This window comes from Scyliorhinus torazame, chromosome 21, assembly GCF_047496885.1.
Source record: "Scyliorhinus torazame isolate Kashiwa2021f chromosome 21, sScyTor2.1, whole genome shotgun sequence".
Classification (NCBI taxonomy): domain Eukaryota; kingdom Metazoa; phylum Chordata; class Chondrichthyes; order Carcharhiniformes; family Scyliorhinidae; genus Scyliorhinus; species Scyliorhinus torazame.
Window position 1 is genome coordinate 15,076,962 of NC_092727.1, and position 22,257 is coordinate 15,099,218.

The 22,257-nt window shown below is 43.3% G+C and overlaps 1 protein-coding gene across 3 annotated transcripts in view; it reads right to left on the bottom strand.

Moving 5' to 3' along the window:
- sik3 (SIK family kinase 3) overlaps window positions 1-22,257 on the bottom strand; it is a 345,368-nt gene that overhangs the window by 157,807 nt on the left and 165,304 nt on the right. For all 3 annotated transcript variants that reach the window (XM_072486536.1, XM_072486537.1, XM_072486535.1), the window contains exons 2-3: window positions 14,618-14,734; window positions 11,624-11,687 (exon numbers count right to left, since the gene is read on the bottom strand). In XM_072486536.1, the coding sequence (XP_072342637.1) occupies window positions 11,624-11,687; window positions 14,618-14,734 (181 nt within the window). The remainder of the gene's footprint in view (window positions 1-11,623; window positions 11,688-14,617; window positions 14,735-22,257) is intronic.

Genomic DNA, 22,257 nt, shown 5'->3' on the forward strand with positions numbered 1-22,257 from the left:
CTTTCTTCTGCACTTTTATTATTTATTTTGCAACAAAACTTGAAACAAGGAACTACTTATTTTTAAGTTCCATCACAAACTTAAATAAAAATACTGCTTTATTGTCAAACAGGCTGACATGATTGGGTTAGAGAAGTTTTCCATATATAAGCAAATGGTCTTTCCGAATTTTACCATTTTCTTCTTTATTTTCTAAATAATTAAGTAAGCACTGGTAAGAAAAGCATAAACAAAACTTGTTCCGGAATCATTTAGTTTATTCAAAAGCCTAAACTCCTTTTGGGGCACCATTTATAATTAAAGCAATTGCCCCGACATTATACAGTCCATTTGGCATTCTGAACTTTCAGAATGTCAAGTGTATTTAACTTTCATTTAAAGAATGTCTGGTCTTCTTACACAATAAGAAAAGACCCAAGAGGAACAATGCTTGGCTCAACTATCACTCTAAGTGTGAAACAGATCTGTGATCAGAAAAGAGATGCAAGTTCCGGTTGCAGCAGGGATGAGCTAGCCGCACGTTTCGGCGGCTCCAGCTCCGACGGAACTTCGGGCTCTTTTAAGAGCCCCAACGGGGACTTGGACGGCCGTAAAACCCGGTGCGAGGCGCGAGGGAAGGGAGCCCCCCCCGAAAGACGGAGGGAAAAACCGGCGGCGGCGGCTGCAGCCCAAAGAATCTGCAGCCAGAAGATCAGAGAGAGAGAGAGAGAGAGAGAGGGAGTGAAACAAAATGGCGGTGGAGAAACCACAGGTGACATGGGGGCCTGAGCAGGACGAGGTGGTGAGACGGTGCGTGGACCTGCTGAAGAAGGAGGTAATGACCCCGTTGTTACAGGCAATTGAGGAGCTTAAGGAGACTTTAAAGACCCAGGAGACGGAACTTCGCGTGGTGGAGCAGAAGGTGTCAGGTATTGAGGACGAGGTCCTGGGCCTGGCGGTCAAGATTCAGACGCACGAGGCACTGCATAAAAAGTGTGCTGACAGGATTGAGGCCCTTGAAAATGGAGCGCGAAGGAAGAACCTTAGGATACTAGGTCTCCCGGAGGATGTGGAAGGAGTGGACTGTGGAGTGTACGCAAGTAAGATGCTGAGCTCACTGATGGGTGCTGAGGCCCCTGCTGGCCTCATGGAGGTGGAGTGGGCAAATCGGATCCCGGCGAGAAGACCAAAAGCGGGAGAACCACCGAGGGCGATAATCGTGCGATTCTACCGCCTTAAGGACAGAGAAGAGGTCCTGAGATGGGCCAAAAAGGTGCGGAGTAGCAGATGGGAGAATGCGGTGGTAAGGATCTACCAGGATTGGAGTGCGGAGGTGGCGAGAAGGAGGGCGAGCTTCAACCGAGCCAAAGAGGTTTTGCACAAAAGGAAGGTGAAGTTTGGGGTGCTGCAGCCGGCAAGACTATGGGTCACGCATCAGGAGAGACAATATTATTTCGAGACGGCGGAGGAAGCATGGTCCTTCATCAATGAAGAGAAACTGGACCGGAACTGAGGGACTGATGCTGCAGGGAACTGTTATTGTTGTTATTATTGTTTTTGTTAATGGGATGGTGAAAGTTAAGCGAGAAGTAAACAGGGAAGGGGGGGGACACTGGGGAAATGTGGGCGCCGGTGAGGGGGGAGAGGCGGGACATAGTCAGAGAATGGGGAAGGAGAGGGGGAAGGGAAAGGGAGCTGCGCCATAAGAGGCGGGACAGGTAAAGGGATGTTCCCGCGCCAGAAAGAATAAGGCGGGAAAACAGGCACAAGGCGGATGGGAGTATCCTCACACCGGGGGGGCCGAAGAGCGAGCAGGAGTAGCCGGGGTCAGTTGAAGTCAGCTGACTTACGGAAGTGATATGGGGGGAGCAATCAAGCTAGATAGGGATCTAGCGGGGGGGGGGGGGGGGGGGGACGACAACTGTGTTGCTGCTGCGGAAATCCAAAAGGAAATGGCTAAAGAGAAGGTGGTCGGGGGCGGAATGCGACACTGGGGGAGCGGGCGGGAGCGCGGAGGCGGGATATGGGACTGGCCTAGAGAAGGTAATGGCTAGTCGACACGGGAGGGGGGCAGGTAGCCCCCCAGTGAGGCTGATCACGTGGAACGTGAGAGGCCTGAATGGGCCGATAAAAAGGGCCCGAGCGCTCGCGCATTTGAAAGGACTAAGGGCAGACGTGGTTATGCTCCAAGAGACGCACCTAAAGGTGGCGGACCAAGTTAGGCTAAGGAAAGGATGGGTGGGACAGGTGTTCCACTCAGGACTGGACGCAAAGAACAGAGGGGTGGCCATTTTGGTGGGGAAACGGGTAGCATTTGAAGCAAAGAACATCGTAGCAGATAGTGGAGGTAGATATGTAATGGTGAGTGGTAGGCTGGAGGGAATGGAGGTCGTGTTGGTTAATGTGTACGCCCCAAATTGGGACGATGCGGGGTTCATGAGACGGATGCTGGGGCGTATTCCGGACCTGGAGGCAGGAAATTTGATTTTAGGAGGGGACTTCAATACGGTGCTGGACCCGGGGCTAGATAGATCCAGCTCAAGGACTGGAAGAAGGCCGGCAGCGGCCAAGGTACTTAAGGGGTTTATGGACCAAATGGGGGGAGTGGATCCATGGCGATTTCTTAGACCCAGGGCTAGGGAGTATTCCTTCTTCTCCCACGTCCATAAAGTGTACTCCCGGATAGATTTTTTTGTTCCAGGAAGGTCGTTGATCTCTAGGGTAGAAGAAGCTGAATACTCAGCCATAGCGGTTTCGGATCATGCCCCACATTGGGTGGACCTGGAAGTAGGAGAGGACAGGGAGCAGAGAACACTCTGGCGATTAGATGTGGGACTGATGGCGGATGAGGGAGTGTGTGCAAGAGTGAGGGGGTGTATCGAGAGATACCTGGAGGTCAATTATGACGGCGAGGTCCCTGTGGGAGTGGTCTGGGAAGCACTAAAAGCAGTGGTCAGAGGAGAGCTGATTTCTATTGGGGCCCACAAAAGGAAAACAGAGGCCAAGGAAAGGGATAGATTACTGGGGGAGATTTTAAGGGTGGACAGGGAATTTGCAGAGACCCCGGAGGAGGAGCTGTACAGGGAGAGGAGACGACTCCAGACCGAGTTTGACCTTCTGACCACCAGAAAGGCGGAGGTACTGTGGAGGAAGGCACAGGGGAGGAGGTATGAATATGGGGAAAAGGCTAGTCGCCTGTTGGCGCACCAACTGCGAAAGAGGGCAGCAGCGAGGGAGATAGGAGGAATTAGGGATGAAAGGGGAGACACCGTGCGAAGGGCAGGAAAGATAAATGAGGTGTTTAAGACCTTTTATGAAGAACTGTATAGGTCTCAGCCCCCAGAGGGAGAGGAGGGGATGCGGCAGTTCCTGGACCAGTTGAGGTTCCCGAAAGTGGAGGAGCAGGCGGTGGCAGGCCTGGGGGCGCCGATTGAGGTGGACGAGGTTATTAAGGGACTGGGAAGCATGCAAGCAGGGAAGGCCCCGGGGCCAGACGGGTTCCCGGTGGAATTCTACAGAAAATATGTGGACTTGTTGGCCCCGTTGTTGGCAAGGACGTTCAATGAGGCCAGGGAAGGGGGGACACTACCCCCGACAATGTCGGAGGCGACGATATCGCTAATTTTGAAGAGGGACAAAGATCCGATGCAGTGTGGGTCCTATAGACCTATTTCACTATTGAACGTGGACGCCAAACTGCTAGCAAAGGTGCTGGCATCGAGGATAGAGGACTGTGTCCCAGGGGTGGTGCACAAAGACCAGACAGGGTTCGTAAAAGGGAGACAATTGAATGTTAACGTGCGACGGCTATTAGGGGTGATAATGATGCCCTCAGTGGAGGGGGAGGCAGAGATAGTGGTGACAATGGACGCAGAGAAGGCATTTGATAGGGTGGAGTGGGAGTATTTATGGGAAGTGTTAAGGAGGTTTGGGTTTGGGAACGGATTTATTCGCTGGGTTAGACTACTTTATGGGGCACCAACGCCAAGCGTAGTTACAGGTCGACATAGATCGGAGTATTTCCGATTATATAGGGGAACAAGACAGGGATGCCCGCTGTCTCCATTGTTGTTTGCGCTGGCAATTGAACCTCTGGCCATGGCGCTGAGAGACTCCAGGAAATGGAGAGGGGTGACTAGAGGGGGAGAAGAACACCGAGTCTCGTTATACGCGGATGACCTATTGCTATACGTGTCGGACCCAGCGGGGGGGATGATAGAGGTTATGCGAATCTTGAGGAGGTTCGGGGAATTTTCGGGGTATAGGTTAAACATGGGGAAGAGTGAATTATATGTGATACATCCAGGGGACCAGATAGAGAGAAAGAAGGCTTACCGCTAAGGAAAGTGGAAAGAAACTTCCGATACTTGGGGATTCAGATCGCTAGGAGCTGGGGAACCTTGCACAGACTTAATCTGACACGGCTGGTAGAACAAATGGAGGAGGACTTTTAAGAGGTGGGACATGCAGCCTTTATCGCTGGCGGGCAGGGTGCAGGCAATTAAGATGATGGTCCTCCCGAGGTTCTTATTTGTATTTCAATGTCTCCCTATTTTAATCACCAGGACCTTTTTTAATAAAATAGATAGGAGCATTACGAGCTTTGTGTGGGCAGGGAAAGTTCCGAGAGTAAGGAGGGGGTTCCTGCAGCGCAGTAGGGACAGAGGAGGACTGGCACTACCGAATTTGGGAGATTATTATTGGGCCGCCAATGTGGCAATGATACGTAGATGGATGATGGAGGGTGAGGGAGCGGCGTGGAAAAGGCTGGAGAGAAGGTCCTGTAAAGGGACGAGTCTAGAGGCGCTGGTGACGGCGCCGCTACCGTTCTCACCGAAAAAGTACACCACGAACCCGGTGGTGGCGGCAACACTGAACATATGGGGACAGTGGAGGCGACAGAGAGGGGTGCGGGGAGCCCTGGTGGGGTCCCCTATCAGGAACAACCATAGGTTCGCCCCAGGAAGAATGGATGGAGGATTTCAGAGCTGGTACCAGTTGGGAATTAGGAAGGTGGGAGATTTATTCATAGATGGGACTTTTGCGAGCTTGGGAGCACTGGAGGAAAAGTATAAGTTACCCCGGGGGAATTTCTTGAGATATATGCAGGTGAGGGCGTTTACTAGACAACAGGTGAGGGAATTTCCGCGGCTCCCGACACAGGGGATACAGGACAGGGTGCTTTCAGGGGTGTGGGTCGGAGAGGGCAAGGTGTCAGAGATTTATAGAGAGATGAGGGAAGAGGGGGAGGAGTCGGTGGGCGAACTAAAAAGAAAGTGGGAAGAAGAATTAGGGGAGGAGATAGAGGAGGGTATGTGGGCTGATGCCCTAAGCAGGGTAAATTCCTCTTCCTCATGCGCCAGGCTTAGCCTGATTCAATTTAAGGTGCTACATAGAGCACACATAACGGGGGCAAGATTGAGCAGGTTCTTTGGAGTGGAGGACAAATGTGGGAGGTGTGGTGGGAGCCCGGCAAACCACGCACATATGTTTTGGGCGTGCCCGGCACTGGAAGGGTATTGGAAGGGAGTGACGGGAGTGATTTTGCAGGTGGTGAAGGCCCGGGTCAAACCAGGCTGGGGGTTAGCTCTATTTGGAGTTGCGGAAGAGCCGGGAGTACAGGAGGCGAAAGAGGCCGATGTCGTGGCCTTTGTGTCCCTCGTAGCCCGGCGCAGGATCCTACTCATGTGGAAGGAGGCGAAACCCCCCGGACTGGAGGCCTGGGTAAACGATATGGCGGGGTTTATTAAACTGGAGCAGATAAAGTTTGCCCTGAGAGGATCGGCTCAAGGGTTCACCAGGCGGTGGCAGCCATTTCTCGACTACCTAGGGGAACGTTAGCGGGAAGACGGATGACCAGCAGCAGCAACCCAGGGGGGGGGGGGGGGGAGGAGGGGGGGAGGCAGTTGAGTATAGGTCAATAGAGTACGAGGTTTTGTTACTTGTATATTATTACTACTATTATTATTATTGTTAAAAAGTTTAAAAATTTCTGTTTTGTTACTGTTATCGTTTCGCTTGTTTTGTAAGCGGGAAAAATGTTGCTCAGGGAAAAAAAATTCAATAAAATATATATTTTTTAAAAAATAAATAAAAAGAAAAGAGATGCAAAAATATGAGCCCTTATGAGTGGAGTCCTAGTTGGAGGATTCAAAGAATCTTCAGACCAAAAGACTTTTGTGTGATGAGTACAAAATATCATTCAGTGGGTCTGTGCCTGCAATGAAGTCACTACAAGACAGTGAGAATCAATTCTATAAATAATCATGGTCTAAGAATACTGTACGTTATCTTCAGCAAAGGTCTGCCCAAGACACTCTTGTTTGCAACAGAATCAAGCAAAAGGCCCATATTTGCTCTGTTTCAATATAACGAGAGCAAAACATGGATGAAAGGTACTGTCATGATAACTCTCAAAGCAGGACAGGCACCAAGAGATGAAGCACAACATTCCCAATGCCATGATTGCAAAAGTTAGTTAGTAGTATGCATGCTGTACCAAATAATGCTGGTCAATTATGTTAGCTGGGTAGATATGCAAGTGAAACGGTCTTTGGAAAATAAATAAAGGAGTGAAACAGTTTGTTAATTCGTTATCACCCATTCAGGTGCCGAGGTTAAGAACTCCATAAAATGAATAACAATTTCACTTTTACTGTGAAATTAAAATTTCTCTCATTAAAATTTGCATTTCAGTTACGGTAGTTTAAAAAAATCATGGAGCTTCCATACATTGCTTCAGGTTATCCTAACCTAGCAATCTTGTGGAGATAACAAAAGTTGCTACAGAGGCATCAAGATTGCAATTGGAGACAAAGAGCAGGGAAATAGACTTCTATGAATTTAGAATCAGGAGAATTTTTTTTTAAATCACTCGAGCAAATAGCACTATTGTTACAACCAAGTGATCTATGCAGTGAACAATAGGAGCCAATCACGAGGGTTTCTTGAGTTAAAGAAAAAACAAGTTTATTATCCACAAATAATAAAAGATGTGACGTCTTTCTCACTCACATCAGAAGTAAGGAAAGTTAAAAGAATACAAGTTAGAAGTACTTTGCTTGTCTTTGAGGTATAGATTATTAAACATTGCAGCTGATTGAAGTGGTCTGGTTCGGTGGAGCAGGTAGATGTAGAAGATGTTGCAATTCCTACAAGATCGCGGGACATTGGCAGATCCTGGGTCCACTGATTTATTGAGCCGGGCGCTGCATTTTTTTCTGGGAGTTGGGGAGGGAGAAGAGAGGAGCAGGAATGGAGAGAGGGATAGCGAGAGAGAGAGAGCACAAAAGAGAGCAAGATAACTCTGCCCCATTAGCAGTTTCCCCAGATTCCTCTGCTTCGGCTCAGCAAACCCAGTTCTTAAAGTGCTTTCTGCTGCATATTCCAAGGGAATTTGATTACTAAGCCTTCCGTAGTCATAAATGTAGAACAAGTAATCACATTTTGATGTTTCATCTCAAGAAACTTTTGACACGCTTCCAGATAGGAGAAACCAATAGGAGATTTGGTTCTTTCATACTTCACAGGGAGTTAGAGTGTCTGCTGTTTGTATATTCTGGCTGACTAACAGTTCCCCATTGTCTTGATAGAATCAAATTTGATAAAAGACCAGCACTTTGCATTTTTAATATCTTCCTTTCAATAGCCCTTTTAGAAGTGGACCTTGACACCCCCAGGTGTGAAATTGAATGAGCTCAATGTCAGGGCATAGTTGCAATAATAGCTTTCCAGAAAAGGTCAACTCACAATTCCAGAAATCAGGTGACGCATGGCAGCCATCCTTAGTCAGTGTATTTTCTTGTCTTGAAAAAAAGGGTTCTTTTTAAACACTCCAGCATGCATTTGGTTAGCTGGTGAAGCTTAAGGTAGATATCACTCAGTCACAATTTCCCGCCGTATTTACACAATACATAATCAATTATCCAATTTCAATTAGTCCCCCTATTTGGGTAAGAGAAAAAAGATTCCAATCTGCTGCAATGATTTATTTAAGGATAAGCAAAAATGTAAAGGAGGTGTGTGCTGTTGTTGGTAAAGGATGAAATCCTTGCAATAGTGAGAAAGAACATTTTGGTGTACAAATAGCCTGACATACAGGGCATGTGATGTCATTGTATGTGCCATGCGTGTGACCTGCTCTCTGCCACCGCTTCTGGCGAAAAGACTCCATCGTTCATATTTAAAGGCCGGTCGCGGCCGGCACTCGTTAAAAGCCAGTTAAGGCCTTTGGGCACTTCTCCCGCAATCGTGAACACCGCAAACAATCACTCATGACCCTCCTGTCACCCGCCTGCAACCCACTCGCAGGTCGCAGCCTGCAGTTTGAAAAGCCCTGCTTTACAGGGTCAGCTCCACGTCCTGTCGTGCCCAGTGGAGCTTAATTCAGTTCAAGATATTACACAGGATGCACTTGACCAAGGCAAGGATTACTGGGTTCTTCCCAAATGTGGAGGATAGATGTGATAGCTTGCCCCAGCTAAACAAACACATAGGTTTTGGCCCTGCCCCAGACCTGCCAGCATCTGTGCATCCATTTTTAGCACTATATCAGAGATTCTAATGGTGGATTTAAATCCATGTCCATTGGTAGCCAAATTTGGGGTTTGAGATTCACCGGCATTTCACTTTCATTGGGCGCGGATGTTGTCGCCTTTGCCTCAATGATAACCCAGAGGCGTATTTTTATTAGTTGGAGGTCTCCCATTCTGCCCAGTGCTTCTGCCTGGTTGGGTAATTTAATGCCATTCATACACTTAGAGAAAATGAAGTATACCATCAGTGGGTCAATGGGGAAGTTCTACCTGAAATGGCAAGTATCTACGGCATGATCTAACTAAAAAAAAAGAAGAGTGCGTTCTGGGTGGGATAAGCAGGGTCGTAGCGCCGGGACGACACCACTATCTAACTGCACTCTCTATGTTTTTAATGTGTTGTTGCCGCGCCCCCTACCACCACCACACACGCACAGTCACATTTACTGCATCGAGGAGCTCCAGCGAGCGGAGATCCTCCGTGCAGGAAGAGATCAGGGCACCATTTTTAATCTCTCGACTCCCCCCCCCCCCCCCCCCAACAACATATGAGGGGGCCATTGAGTCCCCCTCGTGGGCCCGATCCCAGCGTGGGCAAAATGCCAGCCTAGCCCAGCCTAGCACCTTGGCAATGCCAGCCTGCCACCTTGGCAGTGTCCCTATCAGCCTGGCAGTGCCACCCAGGCACCTTGGCAGTGCCAGATTGGCAGCCAGGTGGAACTGCTAGGTGCCACCCTGCATGAAGGACGACTACACGGGGGCTTCCAATCACCTGGGAGATCCTCCCCGCTCAGTTTTAAAATATTTTCAATGATCCTGAATGTATGGACAATCTTTCTATCTTTTTAAATGATTTTTAGTTGGTAGTGCAAATTTAATAAAAACTTAGCAGATCTACACTTTGTTGCTAGGCTTGCAAAGTAGTGAACTATTTGAAAGTGACGACCTTTCAAAAAAAGTCCACCAGCACCAAAGTTATTGGATTCTATTATAAGATCTGATATATGCCTTGCAGAGAACAACCAGAGAAAGCCAGGGAACTACAAGTAATGTGGTCAACAACAACTGATCAATTTTGGTTCTCCCCTACCTCAATGTTTATAAGTGCTTTCACTTCCTCATTTTCTTAACAGAAAGCACTTAACTGCTTTTGATGTGGGCACGACCTGTCAATCATAACTAGTTGTTCATAAACATTGTGGTTAGATTCAAATCAGGGTAGCTGAGATGTAGACACGCGTGAAGGAAAATTAAAATAAACAACCTAGATATCTGGCTGTCTGCAAACTATTAACCATTCAGTTACACCCTATGAAAAAGTTACACCCAGCAAAGTCTCACAAGCAGCAATGAGAACAATGGATGGTTAATTTAACTATATAATATATAACCCTTGTTTTCCTGACCATAACTAATGTATGATTTGCTCATGCGGTTGAAGTCAATCTCAGGCAGACAGTCCAAATCATATTCAATCTCATCATGCACCATCAATTATTAGATATTAGATACAGCTTTACTAATTACATTCAGTTATATAATACTTTCAACAATCCTGAGCCTATGGACAATCTATATATATATTTAAACAATTTTTAGTTAGTAGTGTAAATTTAAGAAAAACATAGCAGATCAACACTCTGTTGCTAGGCTTGCAAAGGAGTGAACGACTACCTTTCAAAAGAAAGTCCGCCAGCGCCAAAGTTATTGGATTCTATTAAAAGATCTGATATATGCCTAGCAGAGAAACAACCAGAGAAAGCCAAAGTACGACAAGAAATGTGTTCAACAACTGATCAATTTCTGTTCTCCCCTATCTGAAGCTAACCACAATGTTTATAAACATCTAGGAGGTAAGTGCTTTCACTTTCTCTTTTTCTCAGCAGAGAGCATTTAACTTCTTTAGATGTGGGCAGGACCTGTCAGTCATAGCTAGATGTTTATTAATATTGTGATTAGCTTCAAAGCAGGGTACCTGAAATGCAGTCAAGCCTGAAGGGAGATGAAAACAAACAAAACAGACACTGGGCTGTCTGGAAGCTATTACGCTGTCAATTACAATTGCAGCTATTTCTCTTTGAAAGTGAATAGAAGCCTAATCAAAGAATCCGAGGTGGTTTAAAGCCTGGTGATTCTTTTGGCTTTCTATGAAGTAACAACTGCTGTTTTAACACTTCTGTCTAAGGCACCAGGTGTAACGGGCTGGTAAGTGAAAAAGCAGTGGTTTTCACTGTTTCTTCCTGGACTGCTGTTTATTTCCCAGACAGGGATGACTAATGGGGAGGGGGCGGTCTCTGATATGGGGTCTGAGGGTCTCTAATGGCAGATTCTTCTGATGGGGAGCTTGGGTAGTGTTGTGGGTGGCCCTCCAATGGACCTTGAGGGCACCAACTTTAAATAATTACCCCCTTGACCCACCGTAGGGTCTTCCACGACAGGGTCAAGCTGGAAACTACTTGAACCAATCCACGGCAGCATGAATCCCAGCTGACTGGCCTGGAGCATCACAGGGGTGTGGAGAATTGGGCTTCCCAGCCAATTAATTGGATATAAATGGGTTCAAATGACGAATTTGCATCATCCCGACGGCACAGGGCATGTAGCTCGCTGCTGCCGCTGGTTGGGGACGGTAACTTCGGAACTTGATCGGTGTCCGACCCTCGATTCTCTGCCCGATCGGTAGCGCTGCTATATCCTTGGGGCGATGGGCAGAGAATCCACCCCACTATCAGTACTACATTGAAAAACTAGAAAACAACAGAAAATAAGAAAACATCTACTGGTAAATACCTTGTGCTGTATTAAGGGCCAACAAAATGTAACCTCCTTTTAAGTAAAGTTGTGATATAGTTTAGTCGAAAAATAATCTGTCGTCGCTGCAGAAAAAGTTCATAAAAAGGGCTTCCAAAATAGAAGGGTAGGTTTGTATTGTTCTTAGAAAAGATGGTTAATCTAACTTTATGTATCACAATATTTAAATTTAATGACAAACAATTTAATTCAATATGTATGATTGCTAAAAATCCAACACAGCAAAACATCAACTTTGAAGGATGTTTTAAAGCCCTATATTGCTAACATCCATTACAAATCAAGGATATTTCACTCACCAAATATCTCCCCACCACTTGCATACTCCGTCACCAAATAAATCATCCTTTCTGTTTCCATAACCTGTAGCACAAGGACATAGTAGACAGATGAGGATAGTCCGAAGTTTTGAAAATACTGACTAGTCATGTTAGTTAAACATATAATACTCAAAAGGGAGTTAGAGAAATACTTGAAGGAAAAATAAATCACAAGAATATGTGGAAAAAGCAAGGGAATGCAACTAACTAGGCTGCTCAAAAAAATAACTCGTGCAAACGCAATGCGCTGAATAAGCCTCCTTCTGTGCTGCACTGTTCTATGATTCTACAGTCGAAGGAAAGAAAGAGAAGAAAATGAAGAGAGAGGAAAGACTTGTCCTTACATAGCATTTTTCAAGACCACAGGATGTTCTAAACTACTTTACAGCTAATGAAATAGTTTCATTACTGTGTAATTACTGTTGTAACACATGGCAGCCAATTTTACATCAAACTCCCACAAACAGCAATGTGATGACCAGATAATCTCTTTTAGTGATACTGACAGAGTGATAAATATTGACAGCAACACGGGGATAACTCACCTATTCTACTTTAAAATAGGACTATGGAATCTTTACGTCCAGCTGAGAGGGCCGACACAGTTGAGTGTCTCATCCAAAAGGCAGCACCTTAAGCAATGTATCACTCCAATACTGCACTGAAATATCAGCTTTGCTTTTTGTCCAGGAGTGGGATTTGAACACTCAACTTTCTGATTCACAGGCAAGGGTTCTACCAACTGAGCCTCAGCTGACACATACTGTAAAAAACATGTACCTCCGAATTTCACATCTATCTAATCAACAAATTAATTTCCTACCATATTCACAGACTAAAAGAAAATATAATTTTGGTTCTCTCCTCATCTCTCTTGTTATCTACCACTCACAAATTGTGCATGCTTCACTTTTTCCTTTCTGTCTTCAACCTTTCTCCTTATTCCTGGCCGAGATAATTTCTGTTGCTGTTTTTATATATCTATGTCTGACTCTCGCCCTGGTCTCTCTCATAAATATGTCTGTTTCTGCAGTCTCTTCACTTCTGCATGCCGCCTCCTCTGTGCACAGATTGCAGTTCATGCTTTTCCCTACGTTGCCTGTCGTATCATTTTTCTTCTGTCACATTCTTTTTGTGTGTTTCTCTTTTAAAATGTCAGCCAAACTATATGCCTGTACCACCTTTGCTTTGCTTTGTTTTTCCTTCTTTAACCAATCAATTTGCTTTTTTTTTCTCACTTCCACAGGGAACATTAATTAAAAGATGAGTATTTTTCTGTTACATAATGAAATAGAAGTCAAACACTATAAAATGTATTAATTTACATCTGCAGCCTGAAGGCAATGGGGTAACTCTGGTCAAAAACCTTTCGTCAAGGTTTCTTTCATTAAATGCCCTCTGCCTCTAATTTTTAAAACAAACATCAAATAGCAAGAACAGTAAGGTAGAGACTGAAGACAACAGTGTGTAAATAAACAGCAGTCAACAGCAGAATTCACTTTAATACTGATTTTATGTGAAACGTTGCAACTCAGCTTTTTTGTAAACAACTAACACAGCCTGCAATATTTGACATCTGTTACACAGACCTTTGCTGGTGGTTTGGAACATCAAAACACAAGTGTCCTCGTTCTACAATCCCCAGCCACCAATTTGTAGGAAACAGTAAAACACACTTCATCACAAGTGGCATGTTTTCAAATATTCCCTCGTACTACTTTCGTCAAAACTTAACAGGTGACATTATAGCCATTGTTCTTTCTGAAATTCAAAAGATCGATCTAGAACTTGGAAACATTGCAGGCGCCAGGCAGTTATGAAGCTTGAAGCACGACAGAAAGAACAATGAGAATCTATCGTGGCACAGTACAATATTTGAGTTTGAGGGTATTATTAGACAGCAAATATTTAAAAGTATTCCAGAAAGCTTTCCGTCACGTGGACTACTGTCTGTTTGCCGGCACGCAGTTCACGTTTAATGAAAGTAAAGCACAATTTGATGCTTGAGAGAAAGTTATACGGCAGTTATGCATTTATAGTTAAAACTGCTCAGAAAATTAGACTTCAGAAGCTGACAATCACCTGAATGCTGCCCTGCAGCACTCTCCTGTTCAGGAATTATTCACTATAACTGGTACTCTTGTTATCGCTAACAGACATTTTTATGATCATTAAGCATCAAGACAGGTAACTTTTTTTAAAATAATGATGTTAGGTTAAGGATTTGAAGGAAATTAGTTTATTTTTCTTCATCTGACTGGAACAGAGCATCTTACTCACAATACAACAAAAATGGTCTAACTTCAAATAGCATTGCAGGTTTTATTCCTCGGATTTTACTAAAATGATAGCATTTGTTCCATCAAAACTGTAATCTATACGCTGTTCAGGTTATTAAAAACACACGAAAAGGAAGACTTGTAAGAAACTGTTGTTCTTTTACAATCAAAGAAGTAAAGGGTTATTAATATAAACAAAAAATGAGAGACATACTCATTGGGTCAGAAAGCATCTGTGGGGAGAGAAACAGAGTTAGCGTTTTGGTAACCTTTCAACAGACTTCCCAGTATTTGCAGTATTTTGGTTGCGTAAAAGGATTCTTAACGGCGATGTTTTAGCTATAATATTAGTGCTACTTCAGCAAGCAATATCAATAATCTCCCTTATAAATAGGAAGAGTTCCATGAAATCAGATCAATAATGTGCCTGATATTTGTGCTCTTCTAATTGAAAACACGGGCTGGAATTCTCCAGCCACTGGAATTCTCTTTTCCTGCTGGCAGGGCACCTCTGCCCACAGATTTCCCGGTGGTGTGGGGCGACTGCAATGGGAAATCCCATTGACAAGCAGCTAGAAGATAGAGTCCCGCAGCCGGCAAATGTCACACCGCCAAGGAACACACGGCTGGGGGAATCGGAGGAACCCGCCAAAGAAATGAAAATCAATCCTTATAAAAGGTATAAGAGTCTCACCTGGTACAACCTAATAATATGGGGGTGCCGGAGCATTTTCATGATTTGAACTTCTCTGAAGATCTTCTTCAGGTTTTCCTCCTCTAATTGTGTTTTATCGACTATCTTTATAGCAACCTAAAAGGCAGAAAAATGTGAAAATTAGAAAACGTAAAAGATTCTGTGATAATTTTACAGATAATCCAACTGTAATTTTAATACATTTTACAAAAGCTGCAACTGGTTATAAAATATTGGTTTAGTGTAGCCAAATCTTCCATAATTTTCCCCATTTTCCTCAGCCTGCATATCTGACCAGTTTTTCTTCTGGCCTCGTTTCTGTTTAAGTCACGGACACTTTCACAAATTTATGGGTAAAATACAGTAGAGACATCTCAAAGCTGGTAGCAACAGACCTGTCATTTTCACCAACAATAAACACGAAGCTGATTACAAAAGGATTAGGGCAAATTGATACGGCAGAATAAATCAGAAAGTGCTGGAAATACTTAGGAAAACAAAGCTCACATTTCAGGACAATAAATTCTTCTCAAAAGCTTAGAGCTAAAAGAAATTTTAAGCAAGTAAAATGCAGGGTAAACGGAAAGAGAAAAAAGGTCAGGTAAAGAAAAATTGTGTGTAGTGGAGGTTAAATGGCAACAACAGAATCATTACCAACGAAATGCTCTCCCAAAAAATGGAAGCAGTGGCTATGACTAAATTGTTGAATTGAATGTCATTTTCGGAAGGCTACAAAGTCTCCAACCAAAAGATCGGTATTGATCCTTGAGCTTCCACTGAACCTCATTAGATCAGCGTAGGAAAACAAGGACGGAGGGGTCAGATTCAGAGTGAGATGGTGAATTAAAATGACAGATGACATGGTCATGCTTGCAGACTGAATGGAGGTGTTCTGCAAAGTGATTGGTTTCCCCTAAGTAGAATTTGAGCAGTGAATATAGATAAAGTTGATTAAGTGTTCACCATTGTTAAAAACTTTAATCTAACATTGGTGGGCCAAAACTAGTTTGTGCAGCATCTCAAAACCCTTCCTTCCAAGATCCAAAACACCCTCATTTGTTTTCTGGCCTTTTGCAAACACTGATCTTTTCATTTCACAAAGGTAATAGTCAAAAACTATAACCAATTATTTTACACGTAGTAACAGATTTCCTGTGACCTTAATCATCCCGAGTTAGATTATACAATGTTTATAATAATAGGGGTATTATGGTAAAATGTGGCAAGGAAACTATTACATAAGAAATTGTAACAAAAAGGAAAATGGGCATTATATGCACGACTTTCAATATATTATAACATACAAAGTGTAGTTTAAATGTCTCCAAACAAAATTCTGAACTCACTGGTTATAGTTCTACAGCAAAACACTTTAACAATATTACCTTTAATATTCAGTATCTATATTTCCAGGCTGACCTGCTTCCAGGTTATATTTGCTAAAAGCAAGGAAAGGGTGCTCAAGTACACTGAAATTGCTTAATTGCCAGAGAAATGGTCAGTGCTCAAAATTTGAAATCAAACGCCATATGTTTTGTTGAAAAAAAAAGTATCCAAAATATCTGTACAACTTAAAACCAGTAATATGCAAGAAGTCAATAATTTTTTTGCTGTTTTTATTCATCAGGGTCTGGTTTAGCACAGTGGGCTTGTAATGCAGAACAAGGCCAGCAGCGCGGGTTCAATTCCCGTACCGGCCTCCCCGAACAGGCACCGGAATGTGGCAACTAGGGGTTTTTCACAGTAACTTCATTGAAGCCTACTTGTGACAATAAGCGATTTTTATTATGATCAGTTCCATATCAGACAACTGCAGAAGATTACAGAATACAAGAGGCTATCTTGCCACGCCGGAATGTGGCGACTAGGGGCTTTTCACAGTAACCTCATTGCAGTGTTAATGTAAGTCTACTTGTGACAATAAAGATTATTATATGTGTACCAATTCTTTGAATTGTTTGTATTAATTTTTTGCAGAAAAAGCAAACGTGCTTTCATTATACTTCATACCTAAGCCAATCAATCACACAACAAATTCACACTGAGCATGTTCAGACTGTTCATTACAAGGTCAAAACCAACAAGAGCAAAGGTATTCGACTGAGTATTAAACGATAATACGGTTCAACCCATCTACTTCCTTATAGTAACTTCAGAGTTTGCAATCGAGGCCTACTAAAAAAAAGTATTTTCAAAATAGAATTACAGGACTTTTTTTAATGTACAGAATACCCTGCTATAATGCAATGTGATCAGTACCAACGTGTAAGTGGTTTGCTGTATCTACAAAAAATTATTTATTTTTTGATAAAACATACCATTATTTTAAGGTCATTTCAAAACCATCATTACTATTCGAAGTGTACAATCCTATTTCATATTGCAAAATCTACAAATTTTTGTTGATAAAACTACAATTGGATGGATCTTTTGTCATACTTTCACTCGAAAAGTGGCAAGTTTGCTTGTGTGTTTGGGAATGCAGAAGAGACAGAAAGATTGTGCATTAACTTCACTATGTGGCATAATGAATTTTAACACATTTTGCATCATGATTGTTTGGAAAGAGAGGAAAGCTTGGCACGCACAGAGACTGTCAGTTTAACAAGTTGGAAATCAAAGCATTAAACATGTATTTTAATTTATAATTGAGTTGGTGTCACCGACTACTGAAGGGAGCTCAGTTTACCACATCAAGGTGTACACATGCTCGGAATAAAGAAAACATTCTGATGCTTGATTAACAGTTCTGAGAGAATGGAGTGTGCACAAAAAACTTGTCTGGCCTGCCATCAGATGCTACCTTAAATCATGAGATACAACAGGGCTAGAAACAAATTCACGGTTGCTAAGGCGATGTCATGTGGAAACAATGAAGATTGTACTGGCAGCTCAGTATAAAACAGGTATTTAGAAAAAAACGTCACTTGCATTTTTAAAAAACTGTATGCTTCAAAATCTATATTGGAAACATATTTTAAAGAATTTATGTATCTCAATAAAAGAAGGTCAAGACGTAAGTCAAACTAAAGATAGCTTTAATCAACTTCTTTTAGGCCAGGCCAGGTTAAAAGTTCCTGAATAAAGACAATTTCAATATCCGGACTTGATTCTTTTGGTTCATGCATTCCCATAGTGGACACATCAATATTTGTGGGAAAAAAGGAACAGTTGATGCAATGGGCTGACCTTCAGGAAAAAATTAACAAAATTTGTGTATACATTAATAGTTTGATACTGAGGATAAAATATTGTTTAATGAGCTCATGTAGCATGTAGCATTGTGGAGAAGGGGGTGGATACAATAAATTTAATAATAATAATCACTTATTAGCATTGTAAATTAAGCAATTTTTCAGAGCTAACAAGCAAGACAGACAAGATCACACAACCTCATTTCAGCATGCCCATACCACAAGCAGCTTTCAATATTTCCACTCCCAATGTCATCTAAATTACAGCAAACAACACCAATAAGTACACTGCTCAATATCATGTCCTACACAATTTGTTTTCTTTTAATTAGAAACTGAGAAAGGGTTAACATTATGCATCAAACAATCTCAAAGCTGCAGTGCTGCAACCTCAGTTGCTAATTTATTTGAAGTAAAAAGCACCGTTATTAATTCAGAAATAGTACGAGGGAATAGGTACCATGCCCAGGCCAGAGGAACTCAGAACTCAATTAAAATTGTAAAGTTATTGAAACCTCTACATCATGCAATAGGTATAGATCATGGCCATTTTTGTAGCTACAAATTGTATATTTGCCAGCTGCTTGAATCAGAAGGGTAGGGTGCAGAAGGTTTGCTTCCTCTAAGTGAGCATTATTCAAGTAGCATATTTTTGGTTTGCTGGAAAAGACAGCTGAAGAGCTTCTTACCCTATTAGAATTGACAGGTTGGGAGCATCATTGAGTATCTTTATTAACAGAGCTACAGAGGAATCTGAATTGTTGGTGAGCCATTGTATGCACTTACCAAGATACTGCGAGATCTGATTTGTTTCAGTTAATTGTTATCGTGATAAATTCATTTTAAACTTCAGGAGATGACAGATCCAAATAGCCTTATTAAGAACCATTTACATACATTGATTTCATGTATCGTTCTTCCCTATATACAACATTTAACATTTTGGGGCTCCAGGCACCTTCCACTTAGGGACTAAATTCGGAGAAGAGGAGCAGGGAAAGGGATGAACAGGAATCCAGGAGTCTTGCTAATAATAAAGTGATTACTTTGTCTTTTCAATTGTATGTAAACTTTACAGTTTGAAATGAAACTGTATCCTAATCCAAATTCTTGAAAACTAAATACAGTAATAGACATTCTCATCTAAAAGAGGTGAAGGCCCTTTCATGTTGACATGCAATCATGTTGACACTTTAGTTTGTCATTTACTCTTGTGCAAGTTCAATGTGATAGCTGTCAAAGTAGCATCACACTCGATCAATGTTATTCTAGCCCATCACAAAGCACATTGCTCCCAGGAATCCAATATGGGCCATTTTCAACATGTCTCAATTTTTTGAACCTCCATTAAATATTTTCATTCGGTTAAAAGTAGAAGACAATCTCACGCAGCCTGTCATTAGCATCCTCAAGAAATTCCATGGTCATGTAGCTGAACCTTGATCCACATGATCTCAATCCATGCTAAACAACATGATCCAAGACTCCAAGAGTTTGAGAGTTGATGCTCACAATGACTGTGAAGGTGGAAGATTTCAAGGGGCGCGATTCAGCAGACAAATATTAAAATCAGCTTTTGGTCATGTTTAGCAGTGCCTTTCCCACTAGCTGTAGCGCCAAGAAACACTCCGCTATTCAATGGCACCTTGCCGGTTTTTTTGGGGCCTCGGAAAGTTTCTCCCCGCCAAGGTCGCACTTAGGCCGATTTCCTGCTGGTGAATTAATCTCGGCAGCAGGAATGGCTGTTCACAGATAGGGGTGCCATTTTGATCAGCAGCCCAAAACGTTCCCCTGCCCTCTTTCACGGTCCCTCCCGCTTTATCGACCCTCTTCACCTGCACCCCCCCCCCCCCCCAACCTTAACACGGACTCTGGGAGCCCCCTTCACCTCCCCTCCATTGGGAAAGGCCCCAAGGTCCTGGCACTGCCGAAGTGCCAGGCTGGCAGTGCCCAGGTTACCACCCAGCCCTGCCCCCAAACACCCGTGGGGCCTGCAAGAGACCTCCGCCGCCCTACCCCCCCCTCCCCCCGCCCAGAGGTTCCAGTACAACTGGCCCACAATTGTGTACGCCAGCACTAAATGGCACCCCGGTGAGGTCTTGAAGGCCTGGCCGCTGAGTTCCGGGCACCAGGGGAATCCTGCGTCTGGATATTTAATGGCCCATTTAAATATGCAGATCTGGATCTCGCCCAGCAAGAGCGAGTCGGGTAACTCGCGATTGGCCCTGCGCGGACCCCAATTTGGGACTCTTGTGTGATTCACCAGTTGCGCCCAGATCCACACTAAGCACAAGGGGGTCGGTGAATCGCACGCAGGGTATTTTAAAAAATAACTGATCAGTCCACAAATCCTTGTATGCATGCTGTAAGAATTTTAGTTATCAATTTGCAGAGTAAATCTACTGTGCAAACTGACCACTAGTTTTATTCAAAATGGTTCAAATAAGTGCAAGCAATGTCAGGGGGTCCGGCCAACCACACCCACATGTTCTGGTCCTGCACAAGCTCATTGGGTTCTGGGCCACCTTCTTTGAGACCATGCCCAGAGTGTTTGGGGTTAAGACGGAGCCATGCCCATTAGTGGCGCTCTTCACGGTATCGTAGGACCCAGAGCTCTTTGTGGCGAGGGGGCTCAATGCCCTGGCATTTGCCCCCCTGATTGCCTGCTTGGATGGAGGTCGGTAGAGCCACCCAAGGCCTCAAGACTGGTTATCCGACCTAGCGGAGTTTCTAAAACTCGAAAGAATAAAGTTCGCCTTCAGGGGACCAGAGGAAGAGCTATTAATAATAATAATAATAATAGCTTATTGTCACAAGTAGGCTTCAATGAAGTTACGGTGAAAAGCCCCTAGTCGCCACATTTCGGCGCCTGTTTGGGGAGGCCGGTACAAGAATTGAACCCGCACTGCTGCCTTGTTCTGCATTACAAGCCAGCTATTTAGCCACTGTGCTAAACCAGTCCCCAGTTCCACCATACATGGAACATACAAAGGGCCAAAGCTCATCGCCAGTCTCACTCCGTCCTGTGGTATGATACACGCTAGGTATCTACTACCTCAGGCCACAAAGGGAGCAGCTCAGACCATATCCACACTATGCTGGTCACTGCAATGTAAATGGACCACTTATCTCTTTTGTTGTATTTTTTTTTCTTTTGCTCTCTGCTTTTGTTTGACATCACTAATGCTAATTTTGACCAGAGGTATAGTAAAAGGGAGTAAATTATTTAGAACCTCAGTTATGATGAATGCACCTGTACAATTGAACTGTATGATGATTAGATTTACTTGCCATAAATGAAAAACCCCAATAAAAACATTTTTTGTTTTAATGGTCATTATTTTTTGTTAGTACAATAGCAAATTCAGACACCAAATAATTTAAGAATATAGCACAAAAATAGCAATCATATTATTTTCTCTATAAAGTTGGGAAAAATTCACTTCTCCAAGTAATTCATTTTATTCCAGCAAGTTTCTATTCTCCAAGTAATCAAACACCTTTGCGTTTCACTGATCTGTAAATTCAGATAAAAATTAGGCTGGTTCACTGTCGTCATACCATCTCTGTCACCTCTGATTTGAGAGAAAAAAATCTACAGCTTGATTGTCTCTTGCATCACATTCAATGTTTTTAAAGCTAAACTGAATCCCCACTGCACCTATAACTTATTACACATTTGGAACTGATAAGAAATGAATAATTGACAACATTTTAGGCCATCCCAGAAACTAAACAAGCTGGGAAAGTGTTAATGCCACTAAGTCCTCACATAAAATATTGCGAACAGTGCTGTAAATATTCTCCTTAACCTGTTCTACCATAGAGCCACATTTATTCATAGCAATTACCACAACTGGAGTAAAGTGAAAACTTGTCCACTGGTTTCTCAGAAGCTGGTTTTAGTTTTTAAACAGCTGTTCACACATAACTTAAGAACATTTTCTTTAATACCACAGTTATATTTCATTTACATTATTTCATATCCAGCTCAATTCTAAGCTGAAATTTCTCGTCATTGATAGTGTTGCTGACCCCAAGAAACTACCGACGAACAGTGGCAGCCGTGTGTACCATCTACAAGATGGGCTGCAGGAATTGACAAAGGTTCCTTCGACAGCACCTTTCAAACCAACGACCACTGCCATCTAGGACAAGGGCGGCAGATATCACCGCCTGGAGGTACCCCTCCAAGTCACACACCATCCTGACTTGGAAATATATCGTCGTTCCTTCACTGTTGCTGGGTCAAAATCCTGGAATTCCTACCAGCAGCACTGTGGGTGTACCTACACCTCAGGGACTGCATGGTTCAAGAAGGTAGCTCACCATCACCTTCTCTAGGGCAACTAGGGATGTACAATAAATGCTGGTCTCGCCAGCAAAACCCACATCCCATAAATAAATAAATAAAAACAAGACTAGATACTATTGTTGGAGGCAAAT